This window comes from Bacillus rossius (genome assembly GCF_032445375.1).
Source record: "Bacillus rossius redtenbacheri isolate Brsri chromosome 4 unlocalized genomic scaffold, Brsri_v3 Brsri_v3_scf4_2, whole genome shotgun sequence".
Taxonomy (NCBI): domain Eukaryota; kingdom Metazoa; phylum Arthropoda; class Insecta; order Phasmatodea; family Bacillidae; genus Bacillus; species Bacillus rossius.
The window spans coordinates 48,855,226-48,876,131 of NW_026962011.1; the positions used below are offsets into that span (position 1 = coordinate 48,855,226).

Genomic DNA, 20,906 nt, shown 5'->3' on the forward strand with positions numbered 1-20,906 from the left:
GTAGCTTTTCTCCTGTGGTTATTGGCTGAGGTCGGTGAGAGGTGTCGTCCCGCTCTTGACGGGGCCAATGAGAATGTGGTCACCGTACTGCTACACCCTCACAATTTGCCATGACTCTTAGAAAAAGCTACAGTGTTTTGTGAAATACCTTGACACGAAATGAAATCGCGAAATACAGGTGTCCCTACACATTAGTAGGGGCATGCATATTTCGCGAAAAGATTCCGAGACTAGCCGAATGTTAAAACACTGTAGCATCGTCTGTGTCTCGTGAGTGGGTGAGTTTCTTTCAAGGTCAATATCGATTGTTACAACACCAGTCACAGTGAGTCAGTGCGGAAGCAAACACGTCCTGAGTGATTCGGTCAAATAAGGCGACTTCTCTCGTAGACGTCCGTCAATCACAAGGAAGAAACCGCTGGCGTGAGTATAAATTGTTGCAGTCTAATAAGCGTTCAGATTTATTCGCGAAAAATGCCTGCCCCTACTCATTAGCAATAATTAGGGACACCTGTATTTCGCGATTTCATTTCGTGTCAAGGTATTTCACAAAACACTGTAGCTTTTTCTAAGAGTCATGGCAAATTGTGAGGGTGTAGCAGTACGGTGACCACATTCTCATTGGCCCCGTCAAGAGCGGGACGACACCTCTCACCGACCTCAGCCAATAACCACAGGAGAAAAGCTACAGTATTTTGTGAAATACCTTGACACGAAATGTATTCGCGAATTACAGGTGTCCCTAGCAATAATCTAAAAGATATAAATGAAATCCAACCTCCCAACTAGCCTAGTTGAAACAGAACTTGCGTACATGTGTAATTATCTGATATCCAAATTCACTACATGACACTTTAAAAAAAAAAATTCAGTGCTCACGCCTAGGTAGGTTTAGTAGACTCCAGTGTGTGTAGCGGTGTTGCCGCTACTCTAGGGTCTAGGACAACAACACCAGCAGCAAGCAGTAGTCTCGGCAGCGGCGAGAGAGCACGCGGATGTGGGTTGTTCCGGCTCGCAGGCCCTGCCGCTGAATCAGCGCTGTGGTGCGAGGAAGAAAAAAGGAACGGCTGAGTTCCGACCGCGGTTTGCCGCTGAAGGCAGGAGTCACCCGCGCGCCTCACACACGAGGCGGTCGGTCGTCTGGACGTAAAGAGGAAGAGGAGGAGGTTGGCGCCGTCGCTGACGGGTCTTCTACCAAACACAGCCACCAGGGGACTGAATCACAACCACGACCTTGAACCGCCTAGTCACAGGCGTGTCTTGTGTCGTGTCTTTGAATATATATATACTGTATAGAAGTCGCCAGCCCAGGTTAAAATTTCTAATACGGTTTTGAGGTAGTTGGTTAATTCACCGCCGCAATCGCCCCCATCTCTAGGACATCGACTTGTGGTGGTCCCTAGCGGACAAGTGTCGAACTCTTCAAACACCACTTCCCCATCCCGTAGAACGACCTTGAGCTGCAGTGAATGATTGATGGGGGGTGCGGGGAATTATAGCGTGCGACAGTGCTGCACTCTAACGTGTAAATAACAACTAAGACGATACAGGCCGTTACGGCAGCGCACTGCAGCGGTGAAGTTCCCAAGCTGCTTATCATACGCTTCTGAATAACGTAGAGTAAATCCTATCCACTCGCGACTTCTATACAGTATATATATTCAAAGGTCGTGTTGAGGCGGGATGATGAGCGCGACGCTCGCTGGTGCGTCTAGCTCTGAGCTATTATCTTTGAAAGAATTGTGCAATGGGAGTGCATGACTTGATGTAAGCTTTTGGACATACAACATTGCTGAGCTTTTCCAATTTCCTCAGAGAAATATGCATACCGGGTCCATACCGGGCATTGATATTATCTTTGAAAGATTTGTGCAATGGGAGTGCATGACTTGATGTAAGCTTTTGGACATACACCATTGCTGAGGTCAGCAATGCTCAGCAATGGTGTATCTCCGAAAGCTTACATCAAGTTTAGCTCTGAGCTAGCGCGCAGTCTTTTCTCGTCGTGCACAGGGCAACTGTGAGATCTGAGCGGGGAACATAGCATTACATGGCGGAGAAATGAAGATAAAGGTGTAATGGTGTAATAAGTCCCGTGAGTGCTCTCCCCGCGGGTGGTTCATAATTAATAATGACTATAGACCGGAAAAATTCGCAGATTCCTTTCGAGACAGGCTGGAATCCAAACTCGTTTAGCTTAATGCTGCGTCAGTGTTTGGACCGCAATTTACCTGAAGGACTCTGAGCCAATGGCAAACACTCAAACAAAAGAAGTATCGAATCATAAGAATCGCAGTAAACAGGTGTCCCGAGTCGGTAGCCAATGACCAGGCGATAGTTGCCCGAGTACATAGAGAATCGTGGAGTCCATCCTAGCGGTCAGTGAAACCGCGAATTTTTTCCAGTCCCTAATAATGACTCTGTAAACACGCGTTAGAACCATTTTCACTCTTCTAATACAGTTTAAAAGCTAAACGCGGGAACAGAACTACTGGTCAGCCCTCAAGAGTGTTCTGAAATACTTTCCGCAAACAGACGCCACTCGGATATCTTGAGCAGTTTTTTTGAGATCGCGTCGTTTCTTCTGAAGCTCGTATGTGTTTCCGGGCAGGCGAGCACCTTTGAGCACGGTATCGGTCCCGATAACGTGACACCTGTTGGGAGGAAAAAAAAACGTACGCCGAGGGAGGGAGGGGATAGGACTTTCCTCCGGGTTCCCCACACTAGGCGATAGTGCTCTAGTTATCTTGCCCTCGGGTAAAACCCATCCCCTGACAATAAAACACTGATAACGCACGCGATTAGAAACTTTTATTTCTCCTTCTTTACTTGTGACATACGGAAAGCCCTGCCACACTGTCTCCTCAGCATCCTTATAATAAATTTAGTGGAATAAAGATTGATGATCATGACGTCTCAAAAAAAAAAACTAGCGTAGACATTTATGAAACATTACATAGAATTAAATAGTTTTCATTGTTGTGTTTAAGAAAGCTTCGTATTTTATATCACACGCACATGAGATAAAAGTGGTTAAAAATATAAATTTATGAAAACTATGTGTAAAAGAAATTTCTATGGAAAAAAATTGTCATAAAAATTTTTAAATTTGTAAAATATCGGAAATAGTTAATTATACTAAGAAAGTGTTTATTTAATGTTAAATAGCAATGATTTGTCTTATATGATAGCAAATTCATAAAAATCATAACGTGTTGCAAACTGTATCTAGTACGGTGACAAATTATATACATATTTATTTATATGATGTCAATTCATATATATTTATGTGTGTGTGTAAATTCAAAAGTTATAAAAGTTAAACTATGTAGTTAGTCAAATAAAATACCCTATTATAGACGGCAGTTTGAAAGTGTGGCGGTGACCCGTTTTCGAATAACTCAACATGCAGTATGAACACTAGTTCCAAAAATTCTTTTTTTTTTGTTTGCTACAGCGGTACTAAGAACGAAATGGTGCTATAATCAGGTCCAAAGCCGGGGTTGGTATTTTTTTTCAAGTCTTTTTCGCTTTTATTGGAGCCGTTTCATTATAACGTGTTGAATTTCGATCTGCTAATCAGTGTATTCAGTAGTGGGCGTAGCTGCCCCGGCAGCGAATTCTAGCGATGGTATGATTCGCAGCAAGAAATGTAGGTAGTTGTATTGCGTATATTTATCACGATCGGCATAATTTTTAAAAAAATTCTACGTTAAATTTCGTGTCCGAGTTTCGTATTATAAGTGTAGGTATTTGCAACATTAGAACACACTTATTTGCTCGTTACCGAGGTTCGATGTTACACATCTCTGGCGAGAACTGCAAGACTAGCTTACATTTTTTTGACGTGACAACGTCTAATAAATCGATGAACGCCGGCTGCACGCACGAAAAAGTGTCCCGTTACGCTGTGTCCCGTTACGCTCATTGTACGCTTGCGCCGCAGCTATCTTTCTTCCACTCGATCGGAACAACCATCGATTTGACTTTATCGAGGCACATTAAACTTGAAACACTCCCATTCGTTTCCTACTTTTCCTATCATCGTCCTATCCTTAACAGAATAACACAGATTGGAAGAAGTTAAATAGCAAACATGTATAAAAGTTATAGTTAAAATAATCTGTTCGTTAAAGTAATAATCATATTTGAATTAATGAGTGCAAATAAAAGTAGATTTATCAATTAAATTGTAGATTTGATTTCACTCCTTCTTTGTATCCATACAAAATAGTGATAATTCAATAAAAATGATTCAATTTTATTCGTAAAAGTATGCAATCATTTCATCAATGTTTTGTTATGACGTTGTCACGTTAAACTATCGTCCGTAAAGCGACTTTACAGACAACCATTTTTTTTTTTTTTTTTTTAATCCTCTCCCGTGATAAATTCCTGTAGCCGCCACTGAAACACTCGCTTACAAGGCGTCACTGCGCAACATGGATAGACGGGTGTGCCCGGAGTGTAGAACCCAAACAAACCGTCGCCAGGCCGAGCGCGACTCGCAACACGTGTCGCCGGGGTCAACGACCTGCTCGCGCGGCAGCGACAAGGAGGTTGAAACACGGCCCGAAGCAGTCACGCGCCATGGAGATTGTAAGTTTTCAAACAGGAAAAAAAAAATAGGTGCGTGTACTTATGTACGGGAAGCATTCATTTCACAGACGAGAGAGCCACGCCCGAATTTCCCCGTAGTTCATGCTAGCTTTTTTAAAAAATATATTTCACAGTATCTTTAATGTAGCTATCCTAAACAAATCAACCGTCCACAATGTTTTAATTATTTATAATGTAGCTAACCTAACCTAATTTACCATTAGTTATCATAAGTATAATACACAAAAAAAAAAAAAGATGCATGATTGGGCGTTTGGCTCTCTCGTCTGTGAAAAGAAGGCTTCCCCTTATGTACACGCGCCATGGATTTTGTAAGTTTTCAAACGGGGGAAAAAATAGGTGCGTGTACTTATGTAGGGCCTACTTACTTGGCGTAATAAAAAAACGAACTTAAATTTTGCATGCAAATAATTAATAGAAATAAAATAATTAAATGACTGAAGTGATATATATGTATTATAAATACAGTTGATACAGTAGAAATTAAATCTAATTACAAAACTAAATAAATACCCGGTATTCAATATTAATATAGAACGTGTACAAAAATATTTATATTTAATTTTTAATAATTATTCAATTTAGTAAAATAATAAAGACAAAATTTAATTGATTGGCCTGTCAATTTTTGTTTTGTGCGCATCATAAAAATTCAATCTCATCATTTTTTTTTATCATAATGCGCCTAAACACTTGAAAAAGTTCATATACAATTTCTACCACTAACATTCGCAATAAATAATTTTTTTTATGATATGAAACAGTTATCTATATCAATCACTGAAGCATGAGATTTAAAAGCACAAATATAAATTTTATTGTTTGTATTTTTTTTTTCATCCAGTAAAAATTTCGTTGCGTGGTGCACGCGCATCGTAAAAATTCACTCTTTTTTTTTTTCATTATGCGCTAAAAGAAGTATAACTTCAAAAAATAAGGAATGGGTTGGAAAAATCTACATTGTACAAAGTCTTTTCAACACCCCCAAATACTTGCATTCCTTTAACTTGGAATTTTTTGAACTTCACGTGTAATAAACCGTTTTTAAGTTTATTGTACCGCCATGCGTGAGTTCCTCCTGTACTTCGAACACATTGCCTCAATAATGACAAGGACCTTAAAATCAGAACCTATGCTTGCTGTAATTTTTCAATATCTTCCCGTTAATGGCTTAAGTATCTTTGTTATGTCACGCTTTTAATAGTGCATTTGTTTCAATTTAAAAAAAAAAGCACCTAAGCTAAACGAAGGCAAGTATTTTGCGTGTTGAAAATACTTTGTTAATAATAGGCTTCCTGGGTTGACTACGAAAATGCACATAATTAGCTATATTTATTCCTCCGGAACCATTCACAAATCCGCTGAGTATTATTGGAACATTCTTTAGACATATAAAACAACTTAATAACGATTTTGGAATTCCGAAATTAAAAAATAATAATAATGCAAATACGCTGCAACGTTTACACGTAGAACAATGATTCACGTAAGTATTTCAATATAGAGCTGAAAATTTCCACACATTCTCCAAGCCAGAAAGTGCGTCAGGTCTGCGCTGACACGAATCAACAAATACAGCCATAAACAAAAAAATAAGGAAAGTGTTTACTCCCCTGCTGGATTCCCCCAAACTTACTGGATAAGATATGGGAATTATCTCGGAAATACAAAGTACATGGGTCTTTCGATATCAGAATGAACGTTCGTGTTTACACTGGCTGACGTTTTCTGATCGGTATGAGGAGAGGGGGACGCACCACAACGCCGAAATACCACAACGTCGAAATACATTAACGCCGAAAAATGTCATTGCAGGACTGCCACAAAGGTTAGGTTAGGTTAGACTAGGTTAAGTTAGACTAGGTTAGACTAGGTTAGATTAGACTATGTTAGGCTAGGTTATATTACGCTAGGTTAGGTTAGGTAAGGTTAGGTTTGATTGTGGTATTTCGGCGTTAAGGTACATTTAAGAAACACACACAAATTCATTCAGTTGTTATTTCGGAGTTGTGGTACACAGCAGTTTTCTAGCTGTCGGCATTGTGGTCAATTTTGACATTCGGCGTTGTGGTACTTCGGCGTTGTGGTAACGACCCTGAGGAGAGGAGTTATAAGAACTTCGGATGTGTCACGTGATCGTCCGCACAATCACGCAGCTCCCTGGCCTTATACGGCATGTGCAGAGGTTCAATAGAAACCACGCGATATAAAAACTGCTCAAAATATCACAGTGGTGTCTGTTTACGAAAAGCATTTAAGAGTACACTGAGAGCGGATTTATTTTTCTAACTGTACATTTTGAAGAGTGAAAAATGGTGAAAATGTGTGTTTTCAGAATACATTAAATTTTAGACATGAAACATTCGGTACAGATTCTTGAAAGCACTGAAGGTACTTGCATTAGACTTTTATCTTCATTTCTCCGCCATGTAATGTTACGGTTACCGCTAAAATCCTATAGTTGTCCTGTGCACGACGAGAAGACAGCGCGCCAGTCCAGAGGAGACACCGCGCTAGAAGCACCAGCGAGCGTCGCGCTTGTTCAGCCTCACATAAGTACACCCTTCGACTAGGCGGGCGCCTCAACACTGGTTCACATTGAACGAGATGCAGGGCGAGCAGAGAAACGAGCTGGTACCAAATACACTAGAGACTAATACCGGACAGCTCTATACAGGAGCGCAACAACAGGGGGGGCAAGGGTATTTTGCCCCCCTCTGACTTGAAGTGGGGGCAAACGGGGGTAAAGAAAGTGCTGTGTAATCAATTAGTAGATAATAAAACTGCTTAAATTTAACCATTTTCCACCTTGAAATACAAATTTTCCCGGGGGAGGACCCCCGGACCCGCCCACTTCAATAGGGGGGGGAGCGATGATTCTTTATAAAAAGGTATATTGCCCCCCCCCCCTTTTGGAAATTTAGTTCTTGCGCCCCTGGCTCTATACTAACAACACAGGCGAGAGTGTGAAAACTAACCTAGCGGCAAGAGGTTTAACTACAAACATATTTTATATATACAGTGTCAAATTATATATAATATTACCTGGTGTCAAACATTATTAAATTAATTTTAAAAAATTTAAGAACTGGAGGTTTGTATCGCTCATAAATATGTACCCTACTATGATTAAAAAAAGGTTTTTTCCAAGAGAAAAGAAAGTTATTTTTGTTGCCATAATGTTGGTTCCATATGTATTTAACAGATGCATTGTTCATACTGGGCATACAGTTTGCCATCTATCGCACTGACGTGACAACAACGCAAGGTTTTCACACAAATTTCTTGGAGCTGTCCGGTATCAGTGTCTTTAGTGTATTTGCTAGTACTACGTCGTATACTCGGCTAGTGTGGACAGAAGGGCGAGTCGAGTTTCAGCCCCAGCTGGCGGGCGGGTCCAGCAGTAAGTATGAACCAAAAAAAAACCAAGGCCGTGTCTGGATTCGCCTAAAGTATATATACTTATACATATGTACTTGTCCCCGAAAGTGATATCACAAGGGCTGTCCGAACTGTGTCTTGTGTACTTATAGCGAACTTAGAGGCAAAGCAAAATCACTTTATTTTTTTTAAATTTTTATCGGTTATATTTGATTTAAAACTTAAAAGGCTTGTAGATAATTTTCACTTAATATATTATTGAAATTAGCATATGTAAATAAAAATAAATATTATAACATGTTTTCGACATGCATACATCCATTCCTGTAAATACCTACCATAACTTACGAAACAAAGATAAAAACTAAAGATACCATACATAAACGTGTTTGTAATTAAGTGTAAAAATTAAATATTTTTCTTACGATTTTTGATAGTCTTAAATTTATTTATTGAAAAAAAAAATGGAAACAACCTGTTTACCTGGCTAATAACATTAAGGGGCTAAACACTTGACCCATCCAAAGTGCTCTAGTACATCACAAGGACAAGTGAAGTATGGGGGAACACAAGGACGCGGCCTAAGAATTCTTCCATCGTTCACCGAGGATTGATTCCACAAGGCAAACAAAGCGAAGAGAATTATCCTCGTTTGATCTGCTTCAACTAGGAAAGATATTCTCACGTACCGAGCTGCATACCTGAAAGGTAGGCCGTTTTCGTGATAAGGGGGAAAAAGGGAGGGGGGAAACAAAACTAGGAACAGTACGAAGATATTTTGAATAGTAAATCCATAATTTCAATTTGTTAAAATTGATATTTGTTATCCTTACCCTGTTTACAAGATAGAAAGAAGCCTCTTACGGACTGACATATGCCACATGAATATACTCCTGGTTCGAAAAACCTCTGGCCTCCAAAAGCCTAAATGATATGGATTTGTTTTATTTGGGAAGAAATAAATGGGGGTTGCCTTCTACTACTACTTCCTCTCCTGCTTCCAAATTGACAGAATTGTTGTTTTTTTTTATAAGAAATTCGTGTTCACAAATTTTATAATCGCAGCACTGCAAATCAATGTAAAATCACAAGTCAATTTGTTGCGTTTCCAACAATTCTGCTCTGCTGTGGGCTGTTTTGGCTTTCAGTTTCGAGCTTCCTATACATACATACATACATACATACATACATACATACATACATACATACATACATACATACATACATACATACATACATACATACATACATACATACATACATACATACATACATACATACATACATACATACATACATACATACATACATACATACATACATACATACATACATACCTCTTCCAACTGGCCACAAACAACTATGTATTAGCAATGGGAAATTACGCGTAGAGCAAGGGTTTTCCCCAATGTTTTCGACCAGTGAACAATGTAAATATGTGTGCCAGGTTTCGCCCTCATCGCTCGTGGGGAAACCCTCGCATGTTTCTGCCATGACGTGTGGCAGCCCACAATGGACCTGTAAATCGTGTACCACAGTGTTCTATTTTATGACCATAGAACAATTACTAGTAAAGAAAAGTAACATTTGTAGAGATCTCACCCAGATAATCGACATACATGTAATTCAAGGATTACTCCAGAAATGAAAACGATCGGATTTTGAATTACAAGTCGGTGTTTTGTGTTACCACTAAATGTTGATACAGTTTAGTCAGCTTTATCGAGTAATACAAATACGCATAACCTCATGTTTTTTTTTAAATAAAACAACAATGTAACTACCCCAAAATTAAAAAGAAAAATTAAATAATTTTTATAACTGTACTATTACCTCCTTTTAAATGTACGCTAGTATATTTAGTCATATTAAGGTCAAAATACACAACTTTTAAATAAATTTACACCTAAAATCTTGCTATAATCACACATTATGCTTTGCTCTGGATTCAAAGTAGAATCATAACGACCCAAAGCAAAGGTTCACTGACAATGGCCAAGAAGTACGACTTAATTAATTTTTAATGAAATATTATTCCTTTGGTTTCACAGAAACAACCAAACCGTTCGCTAGGTAACTTAATTGTTATCTGCAACAAGTCTCACGACCGTGATGTATTGGAAGCTTTTAACGTTTAACTACCTTTTAACACGTCACGGTCCTTACGTTACGTGTCAACGCTGAGCGTTATCTGAGCTCACTCTAAGCGCTCGTAAAACATTCCCCCGACAAGTCCCAGATCTAACTGTGACTCAACAACATAACGAAGACGGAGTGACGGAGAAGCAGTCAAAGCTTAAATAATTTCTATAACTGTTTCATATTCCAAGTACGAAATGCATGAGAAGCCATGTCGCTTAAGGCCGCTACTATTGGGCCCGCGTGTCAGTGTGTTTAATGTCACTAGCAATGCAAGTTTTTTAAGTACGTGTTCAAATTATTATTATTTTTTTAATTTTTTAAACCCCCTACCCACCCCAACGAAAAAAAAAAAAATCCTGTATCCGCCACTGAGCACGATCGGCGCGTGTGCAAATCCGAGTCCCTGAGCAGACTTGAAGAATGCGAGGACGTGATGCGAAGATAAGTATTTGTTGTTGTCGGCCATACTTCCGGGAAGCCACCGACCTACTGGAAGCCTACGAGCGCTTGGCCGTGATTCACTGGCGCGTGTTTTTTTCTTTCTTTCTTCTTTTATTTTTTTCCTAAACCGCCGGGCTGTCCCCAACCTTGACAGAACACGTGTTGCGAAGCAGGGCTGTCCAGCTGTCCACGAGTCACGTCGTCCGAGAACTCTTTTTTTTTTTGACGTGATAACGGGATCGTCACCACAACGCCGAATACCATAACGCCGAATGCCAAATTGACCGCAACGCCGACAGTTAGAAAACTGCTGTGTACCACAACGCCGAAATACAGTAACGACGAAAAATGTTGCTGCGGGGGGGGGGGGGGGGGGGGGGGTAGGGGTGGGTAGGGGGGGGGGGGCCACAGGAGAAAAATGAAAAACAACTGAATGAATTTGTGTGCTAACCTTTCCTAACCTAACCTTTGTGGCAGACCTGCAATGTCATTTTTCGGCGTTGTGGTACACAGCAGTTTTCTAGCTGTCGGCGTTGTAGTCAATTTGGCATTCGGCGTTATTGTACGTTCGGCGTTGTGGTGCGTCCACTTATAAATCGATGAACGCCGGCTGCACGCACGAAAAAGCATGACTCATTGTCACGTTACCGCCTGAGCCGAGCGTGCAAGAACAGGCCAACCACCGTGCGAGAAAATCTTCTATGTATAATATCAAACAGGTTAAGGCGGGGCTTTTTAAAAGCAGCAATTTAAAAAAAATCTGATTTATTTGTCCAATTTCGTCATTTCAAATTAACGATTTATTGACGTTGATTTGATTTCAGTTTATTTCTATAACTAATTGATCGTGATTATATTTAAACAAATAATTTTAAATTAAATTTGCAAACTGTAAATAATATTTTAAAATAAAAAGTATGCAATTTTTCATCAATGTTTTCTTATGACGTTATCACGTAAAATTATCGTCCGTAAACCGACTTTATAGACAACGTCCCTTTTTTTTTTTTAACTAACGGCAAACCGATCAACCTCGTGGCACGTGTGGCGAGGATTTATCTTTACGGCACTTTTGAAGGGGTTTGCCAATTGCGAGCTTGAAGGTTTTTCGGAACACTGCCATTCTTGCCGACAACTCCTAGACATTCAACTCGAACATAACTTGTCTTCTGCTGACCGATAGCGCGCCAGGACGAGCAGTTTTTTTGTGTCGACTGACAGAGAACATTCAGCGTGAATTGGAAAAGTGCTCAGACAGGACCTTATGCAGAGAGCTATGAATGGTGTCTAGTGGATTCAGACACCCCTCGAAATATTACGGAAACATTACGTTTCATTACAAAGACGAAACTATTGCTGACTACGTGTGTGTGTGTTTGAAATTCATGGAGACATTATTCATTTTATTTTGACGTGACAACGTCTAATAAATCGATGCACGCCGGCTGCACGCACGAAAAAGTGTCCTGTTACGCATATTGTTCTGTTACGCTCTGTCCGTTACGCTCATTTATCCGTTACGCTGTGTCCCGTTACGCACATTGTTCAGTTACGCTGTGTTCCGTTACCCTGTCGGCGAGTGCAGTAATAATAGGTTGTTACAATTGACTAAAAAATTATGGTGATTCATATAATTGATGATAATATCATATATATCATATATATTATATTATATATATTATATATATTATATATTTGATTACAGTTTATTTATATGAAAACTTGTTCATAATTATATTTAACCTTTATAGCTAAACGCCAGTTTTTAAAATTAATTACAAGTCATCTACACGTGAACTGTTTCGTCGACTGTTTATAAAGTGAAGTGAAAAGTTAATGTGGTTTTCATTGCTTATTACAAAAACAATTTCGGCAATTAAGGTTAATTATTCTTGCGTTTTAAAAATCTGATTTCTAGTATTATTTCAAGTATTTATTCTTTTATTATTAAAATAAAAATGATTCAATTTTATTCATAAAAGTATGCAATCATTTCATCAATGTTTTGTTATGACGTTGTAACGTTAAACTGTCGTCCGTTAACCGACTTTACGGACAACCAATTTTTTTTATAAATAAATTTTTTCTGAAAACACGCGTTTTTTTTATAGCTATTTTCACTCTTCTGAAAAACACCGTTTGAAAAAGAAATACGGAAACAGCTCTCAGCGTATTGTTATGTGATTTTCGTAAACAGACTTCACTCGGATATCTCTATAACAGTTTTCAAATAGCGTGGTTTCTTCTGAAGCTTTGCACACCACATGTGTGGCCGGGAGGCGCGCGGGGGCTATAATTCCAGGAGGAATCCCAGGCTACACCCCCCCCCCCCCCTTTAAAGAATTTACGTCCTATGATGAGTGATTTATAGAGACAGGAAAAATTCGCGGATTCCTTTAGAGACAGGCTAGAATCCAAACTCGTTTAGCTTAATGCTGCGTCAGTCATTGGACCGCAATTTACCTGAAGGACTCTGAGCCAATGGCAAACACTCAACAAAAGAAGTATCGAATCATAAGAATCGCAGTAAACATGTGTCCCGAGTCGGTAGCCAATGACCAGGCGATAGTTGCCCGAGTACATAGAGAATCGTGGAGTCTATCCTAGTGGTAATTGAAACCGCGAATTTTTTCCAGTCCCTAGTGATTGATCATAGCCCTCGTCCCAAACCCCAAACTACAGTATTTCGAATCATTTTCCTCGAAACCTATGCGAACGAAGTATCTCTTTTTTTTTTGGACAAGTTTGTCAGCATGCACGTGCGCATTCCGAGTCGTCACGGGTACTGGCACCGTGGACGACGTGCAGTTGGGCTGCGCAGGCACGCTCTGGCACGTCGTTCCCGGTCGTCCCGATCCCGGGGAAGAATGATGGAAGAGGGAAGAGGGAAGAGGGAAGAGGAAGAATGATGAAGAGAGACCGCTGTTTCCGACGAAGCCGGTCGCGGCTTGGAAGGCCCCCAGGCAGGGCCGCCGTTGTAAGGCCGGACTTTCAAGAGCCTCCTTTGGGTTTTTTTCTTCCCTTACGTGACGACACCCCCATTTTCCCCGCTGCGAGCGCCGGGGAACCCCCGCGGCCACTCCAGAGGATCCCGGCGGTCTTCCGCCGCGTCCCCAGAGCACGCAGCCCCACAGAACGCTAACGTCATACATAAGGACCGGAAAAATTCGCGGGTTCAATGACCTCCAGGACAGACTCCAATATCCTCTACACACTCGGGCAAATGCCAACTGTTTATCGGCTGCTGACTTGTGAGTCGTCTCGACTGGGTGGCCTGTGATTCGACACTTCAATGAGTGAGGGTCTCTAATTGGCCCTCAGTCCTCCAGATTAACAGTGGACCAATGGCAGAAGCAGCACTAAGGTATGATTATTTGAATTTTAGCATAACACGAAATGAACCCGCGGTTTTTTCAGGACTCCAGTCATAGAGTATGTTCGCGGTTGGTCGTACACTTTTGTACGCCTAACTTTCACTGAAGTTATAAAATAATGCCATAGTTTTTTTTCCTAAGTCCAATCAAGAGAGTTCACAATCTGTTCCCACAGTGATCCAAACCACATAATTTTTAGCGACCATGACTAACTAACCGAACAACCGAAGGATGTGCCGCGAAACATTAGTGTGTATCCTATCGTAAGAGTGGGGAAAAAATATATATAAGAAACATAAAAAAAACGAATTATAGTTATTGTTTTATCCATAAAAGCATGGGCGTAGATTCCGATAATATTTAGCAGCCTCTACCTTATGCGCTTTCAAAAACGTGACTGTTAAATGGGGTTAATAAACGTAAACATAAAAACTATGTTTAATGGAAAACTTTCTGTATATATTATTTAAGTTTTCTTCTGATTGCATGCATTTAGACAAAAATATGGGAATTATACAACACACAAGCACCATATCCAGATATAGCATGTGTCCGTTAACCTCACGCGCAATTTCCAATTTGAATTATTTTCCAATCATATTCTCTAATTTATAATTTCGCATGACTGGACATTAATATTATCACTTTCCCAGTTGTCACGTTGTTACATTATAATCAGGCCCGTAGCCGTAAAGGAGTGCGGTTTTGCCTGGGACAACTATACCCCCTAAACAAATTAGGAAAATACCAAAAATATTATATGATTTTATTGATATAGGCTACTACATTGTTAAGACTGAAAAAAAATTGAGCGGTGACCGTAAAATTATATGGCCGAGAAATGAAGATAAAGGTGTAATGCAAGTCCCTTAACTGCTTTCAAGAATCTGTACCGGTTGTTTTACGTCTAAAAATTACTCTGAAAACATGCGTTTTACCCATTTTAACTCTTCTAAAAATACAGTTTAAAAACTTAATCCGAAATCAAAAGTACTTTTCGGCTTTCAGCGAACTCATAAATGCTTTTCGTATGCAGACCCCACTCGGATATCTAGAGTAGTTTTGAAAGCGCGTTGTTTTTCCTGAAGCTCTGCGCACCGTGTGTGTGTGCCCGGGTAGGCAGTGGCCTTAACGCCAACTAACTAGCACTCACTTTTTGAAAAGTGTCGGCCATTATTTAATTACGGACACACGTGATTGGCAGGGCAAGAGTGCGCGATTAAATCTGCGGGGGAAATTATCCAGTCACTCTTCGCCATTCCTTTGGCGAGAGAAGGCGAGAGGCGATTGAGACGAGATATTAATAGCTGCACGCCCGGTGAATGAGTGCGGCGAAATGATACGCCCAAGATCAAGCAATCAACGGCGGATTGTTATTGTTTAATTGACGCCACGCAGGTTGACGACGTAAAGAAGCGCTCGTGGAACGTGGAATTAAAAAGGCTGCATTCAATTCGTAATGGACTGTTAACGCAATCATCACCCAGTCGTTGACCTTGATGGCAGAGGATTACAACGCGTCCGTTATCCTCTGATCGCGACGTTCCAAGCTCTATCACGACTAAGAATAAAACTTTTTTTAAGAATGACAAAAAAAGAAAAAGTAACGAAAGCGCAAGAGCATGTAAAAAGAAACCACTCCCATAAGTCCCGATTTTCTGATACTCGTGCACAGTTCTGTTGAAAAATCTGGTTATCAGAAACAAAAATAACATATGAGCATAACAATAGACCTACTCTACGTGTGTGTGTTAAATATGCCGGGAAATTCTACAGTTGCACATACGGTCTAAGAGAAAAATACAAAATTTCAATATGCAGACAATTAGACACAGGCTACCACGGACGTCATTAGAGGTGTGATCAAGTTGCTGCTCACGTAATTTCGGCATGAACTTAATTTAACAAGGAGCCTTAAATGTAAGATTTGCTTAAATGTAAGTTTCGCTTTTTATTACAGCTATAATGATAACTATTAGGTAATAAATTATTTTGTTAGTTCATGCAAAACGATTCTTTGAGAGAACTGTATTTTGACGTTTTAACATAACAGGTTAAGTCCCCTTCCGTACTTTTGAAGTCTGGAAAAACCGGGCTCGTTACAGAGCGGAAATTAAAATTATAGCCAACCATTAGATCCAGAGAAATGATGAGTCTGGCGAAACTACATCCTTCTTGTATTACTGCGCATATTTGTGGCAAATTTTGAAAATAGGTTTTGTAATGGTAGAGGTCTTATTTAAATGAAACAAAAACTTTATTTTATTTTTCCGGATTTATAAATTAATCCATCAAATTACTTCTACTGTTACTGCTGTTTATAGCTTTTTTAAAAAAAATAAACTCAATGTGATTAAATTACCAGAAATCTCGTTCCTAAAATCACACAAGGAACTACAAAATGTCTCCAAAATGACATCATTCCGCTGCTTCGTGTACATTAAGACTTTTTACGAAGGTGCCTAGTGCTTAGCCGTTGCGAGAGCTTGCAGGATCATGAGCCCATCGGAGGTTTGTCGACCGGTTGAACGCGATCAAAGCTCGGCGCGCGCCTGGGGTGAGTGAGGCACGTGGTTCGACGCAAGTTCAGGGCCGCCCTGCGGTTCCAGGGAACCGCGGCCTGGAATCCAGGAAGACGCGATCCAGGTCCACGGCCACTACTACGACCTCCGCTCTCCCCGCACCGCTCCTCACCCGCGGTCCGCCGTCTGGCTCTCCCTCCCGTTCGTCGCACGGTGCGCACGGTGCCGCGCGGAACAGCGTTCCGTTTGTCTCCGTTCCGACCGGGCCATCGAACACGCTCCAGTAAAAATAATAAGTTTCGCTCAAAAATCACTGTTATATTATCACTTACGTTTTAACTTCCCAACAAATATTTACAAACTTTTATCTAGAAGCGATAAGAAGTGACCACGATTATGATCACTTGCAAATATCTTTCACAGCTCTAAAACAAAGTTTAGTAAACCTTTGTTTAAAAAAAAAATTGTGACCACCAACAACTTGCAAGAGAGCTATCGGAATAAATGTACACATCCCCCCCCCCCTAAAAACAGTAATGACAAGGGAAATAAGGTAACTTACTCGTGTGAGACTGAGACTTAAATGAAAATTAATAAATTATGAATTGCTGAGGTGGAACCCACCGCCACGAGCGTAGGGTTATAAATAAGGTACGCTGATTCTAACGTATCCTAAGCAGGTACTATAAACGGATACGCTTAGTGAGGGCAGTAGGTATCTGTGTTAGTGAGGTGGGAATTTAAGTACTACGCTCGCTGGTGCTTCTAGCGCGGTGTCGCCTCTGGACTGGCGCGCAGTCTTGTCGTGCATAAGATAACTATAAAACTTTACCAGTGACCGTTACATTTTATGGCGGAGAAATTAGATAAAGGTGTAATGCAAGTCCATTGTGCTTTCAAGAATCCGTACCGGTTGTTTTATGCCTAAAAATTACTCTGAAAAAAAAACACATTTTAGCCATTTTAACTCTTCTAAAATTACAATTTAAAAAAAACTCAATCCATAATCAAAAACAACTTTTCTCTCGACGCATTCTTAAATGCTTTTCGTAAACAGACCCCAATCGGATGTCTGGAGCAGTTCTCAGATCGCGTTGTTTTTGACGGGACGTCTAATAAATCGATGAACGTCGGCTGCACGCACGAAAAAGTGTCCCGTAACGCACATTGTCCCGTTACGCTGTGTCCCGTTATGCTCATTGTACGCTTGCGCCGCATCTATCTCTCTTCCACTCGATTGGAACAACCATCGATTTGACTTTTTCGAGGCACATTAAACTTGAAACACTCCCATTCGTTTCCTAATTTTCCCATCATCGTCCTATCCTTAACAGAATAACACAGACTGGAAGAAGTTAAATAGCAAACATGTATAAAAGTTATAGTTAAAATAATCTCTTCGTTAAAGTAATAACCATATTTCAATTAATGAGTGCAAATAAAAGTAAATTTATCAATTAAATTGTAGATTTCATTTCACTCCTTCTTTGTATCCATACAAAATAGTGATAATTCAATAAAACTGATTCAATTTTATTCATAACAGTATGCGATCATTTCATCAATGTATTGTTATGACGTTGTCACGTTAAACTATCGTCCGTAAACCGACTTTACAGACAACCAATTTTTTTTTTTCCTGAAGCGCTGCGCATCCTTATGTGGGCTCGGGTAATGATTTCTGAATCAGACAAGAGCTCCACACGTGTTTGTGCATGGAACGCAAGAATGCAGATAACTATGCAGACTGCACTCACGTGCTTGGCAGATGCAACCGGTGGATGACTTTATGGACGTGTGACGTGTGCAATAAAGAAATAACCAGCCATCCTAGCAGGGGTCCAGCTAAGACGTTACGCTCGGTTTTCGATGCCAACTAGTGAACTTTTCTGACAGGTAACTTTCCAAGAAAAATACCGGTAAATGTTTGGCTAGCCATTGGAAAACAAGGTTCTCTACTTTATTACGTGGGATAATTTGTGTGGAGGAAAAAAAAAAAAAAGAACAATGTGCACTCATTCAAGAGCTTGTGGTTGTATTTCGCAACGAAAATGTTAGTATGCCTGCAGTAAGTTCGCAGATAAATGAAAACTTTTGATTCCCTGTTCATTGTTTTATTTCAAACATAAAAACAAAAACTATTAAAACCGTAGTCGTGAACATTGGATGGTCAGGGTCTTAACAGGGCCCACCCATTAGTTCTGACAGGTGACCACAATAACATCTCCTGAGGTTTACAAATCACGGAGTGGAAGTAAAAATAGAGCGTGCAACATATTCAGTATTAAGGATTCGTGCCAAAAAAAAATAGCGTCTAATTTAAGTAGAACTTTGTGCTTTTATGATTTTACAGAAGTTTATGCCAAGTGTTCATACAAGCCGACATTTTTGACGTTAGCTCAATCATTCGCAGTTTCAACGCCGAAAAATTGTTAAATATGACAGCGAGTTTAGCCAAATAAATGAGTGATGTAACGCTATGAGAACTAACATTAATATTTTCCTTTTCATTTAATATTATAGCTGTGCGCCTGTGCAGTTCTATATTACGGCAGCAAAAGTATGGCTCAGTGTTATTTGTATATGCACTCAAAAAAATTAAACATATTTAATTGTAGCGCTCACAAGAACGAGTCGACTAACGAATTTTTTTAATGCAATAAACCTTATAGGTATAATATGCCCTATAGTTTGTAAAAATCTTTTTGATTACCCTATGGCTATGGCAAATTTACAAGGTAACATTGCAATCCATTGCCGTTATAAAACAAGTTTATTTTTTTAATTGTTGGACCTAAACGTCATTCGCTATTCGGAAAGTAAAAACTGCAGACTAATAATAATCATAAATGTGCATGTACGACAGTATGCAAAATAACGACGTAGTCTCGAAACTTGACCAAAAATGATTTTTGAAAAAAATGCTCTTATTCTTAACATTAAAACGTGACCACTTAACCTATAGCCTGCGAAATCGAACATTTGCAGATACTTGTCAAGGACAGAATAAAAGGATGGCACGTCAAAAAATTATAAAACTTCTATAACAACATTCTGCTCGACCCGCAAAAATTTACATTTCTTCAAAGCAGTTTTTTTTATGCCGTAAAATACCAAACATATTTTTATATTTACATTAAACAACGACACAAAAATTATGCTTCATCCACCTGCGTTTACATAATCCTTGATTAAACTGAAGAAATTTTAACTGCAGATACACCCACACTGTGGAGCTTCAAGTTCAGGGTGAGCAACTTATCGTACATTTCTCAAAAGTGGAACATTGTCAACTGTACTGTCTATGTCCCGACAAGAAATCGCTTGTTTGCTAATGCAGCTGTTAACACCTCGTAGATATCACGGCGTTCGCTCTTGACGTATTATCAAGGTCACTACATAAACCGTAACCCACAAACTTTAAAAATATTACAAACGCACGTATGTATTAAGTTTAGATTAAAAAAATTCAAAAATAACGCGGGTATAGGTATGTCAAACGTAACCATCATTGTTTAGGAGACATGTTCAGTATCCGAACATCAATCTACATATTATGCATATGGAATCTCTCAACAGTACAACGACACACTAAAAATCCCTTAACGTTAACTTATTATAAAGTAGCCTTATTATTGCTAGCCTCCTGCGTACGTACCATTATTTGGCTTACGTTTGTCGACAGAACTGTCAAAATTATCTGATACAAACGACTATGTGTGTTTTTTACATGTTCGCGATATCGCTCAGTAAACATTAAATTTATTAGTCACGCGCTACCAAGACTTTCGTGTGTTGGAAACTCGGTGGATGCAAAAGCGCTGGCAGGTTGTAATTTTCAACAATGTTGCCAACTGCGTGCGTCACAACACGTGTTTTTTTTTTTTGACAGTTCTACCGACTACGAGAAGCAAGCTTCACACCACAATAAACAGCGCAACTGGCCTGCGCGCTCTACTCCGTGACAGCGTTATGGTTGTAACCGGGCGATGTTTACAGACCTGCGAGCGAGGTAGGCGTGTCGTCTTCGCGGTCGTCAGGAGCCGCCGGCATTGGTGGGAGTGTCGTGTGTTGGGCGCAGCGCGGCACGGCTTTCCTCTTCGCGCCTTCACTCGTCCGGTCCGACCCTAACCTCCAAGAAGAAGAAGAGTAACCGCTCCAGTCTCGCGCGCGCTCTCCCCACACGAGCAGGAAGGAACTGTTGCCCAGTTAGCACGCGGCTTCGCTCTCTGCGCCGGCGGCCAGCCCCGGCAGCTGTTACTCGACCCTCGTGAAGGGGTGGTAGGGGGGGGGGAAGAGGGGGAGATTGGGTCGGTTGAATACCTTGGAAATCCCGTGTCTGCCCCACCACGCTCGTCAACACAGGCAAGCTTCTTTTATCTCTCTCCCGTCCTTCCTAAAAAAAAAAAACGAAACTTCCCACCAG

The 20,906-nt window shown here is 40.2% G+C and overlaps 1 protein-coding gene across 1 annotated transcript in view; it reads right to left on the reverse strand.

Annotated features, from left to right (window-relative positions):
* LOC134542427 (NF-kappa-B inhibitor cactus-like) overlaps positions 1–20,706 on the reverse strand; it is a 78,605-nt gene extending 57,899 nt beyond the window's left edge. The window contains exon 1 of the mRNA XM_063386650.1: positions 20,482–20,706. Coding sequence (XP_063242720.1) covers positions 20,482–20,533 — 52 coding nt within the window. The 5' untranslated portion in view covers positions 20,534–20,706. The remainder of the gene's footprint in view (positions 1–20,481) is intronic.
* Between the last annotated feature and the right edge of the window lie 200 nt (positions 20,707–20,906).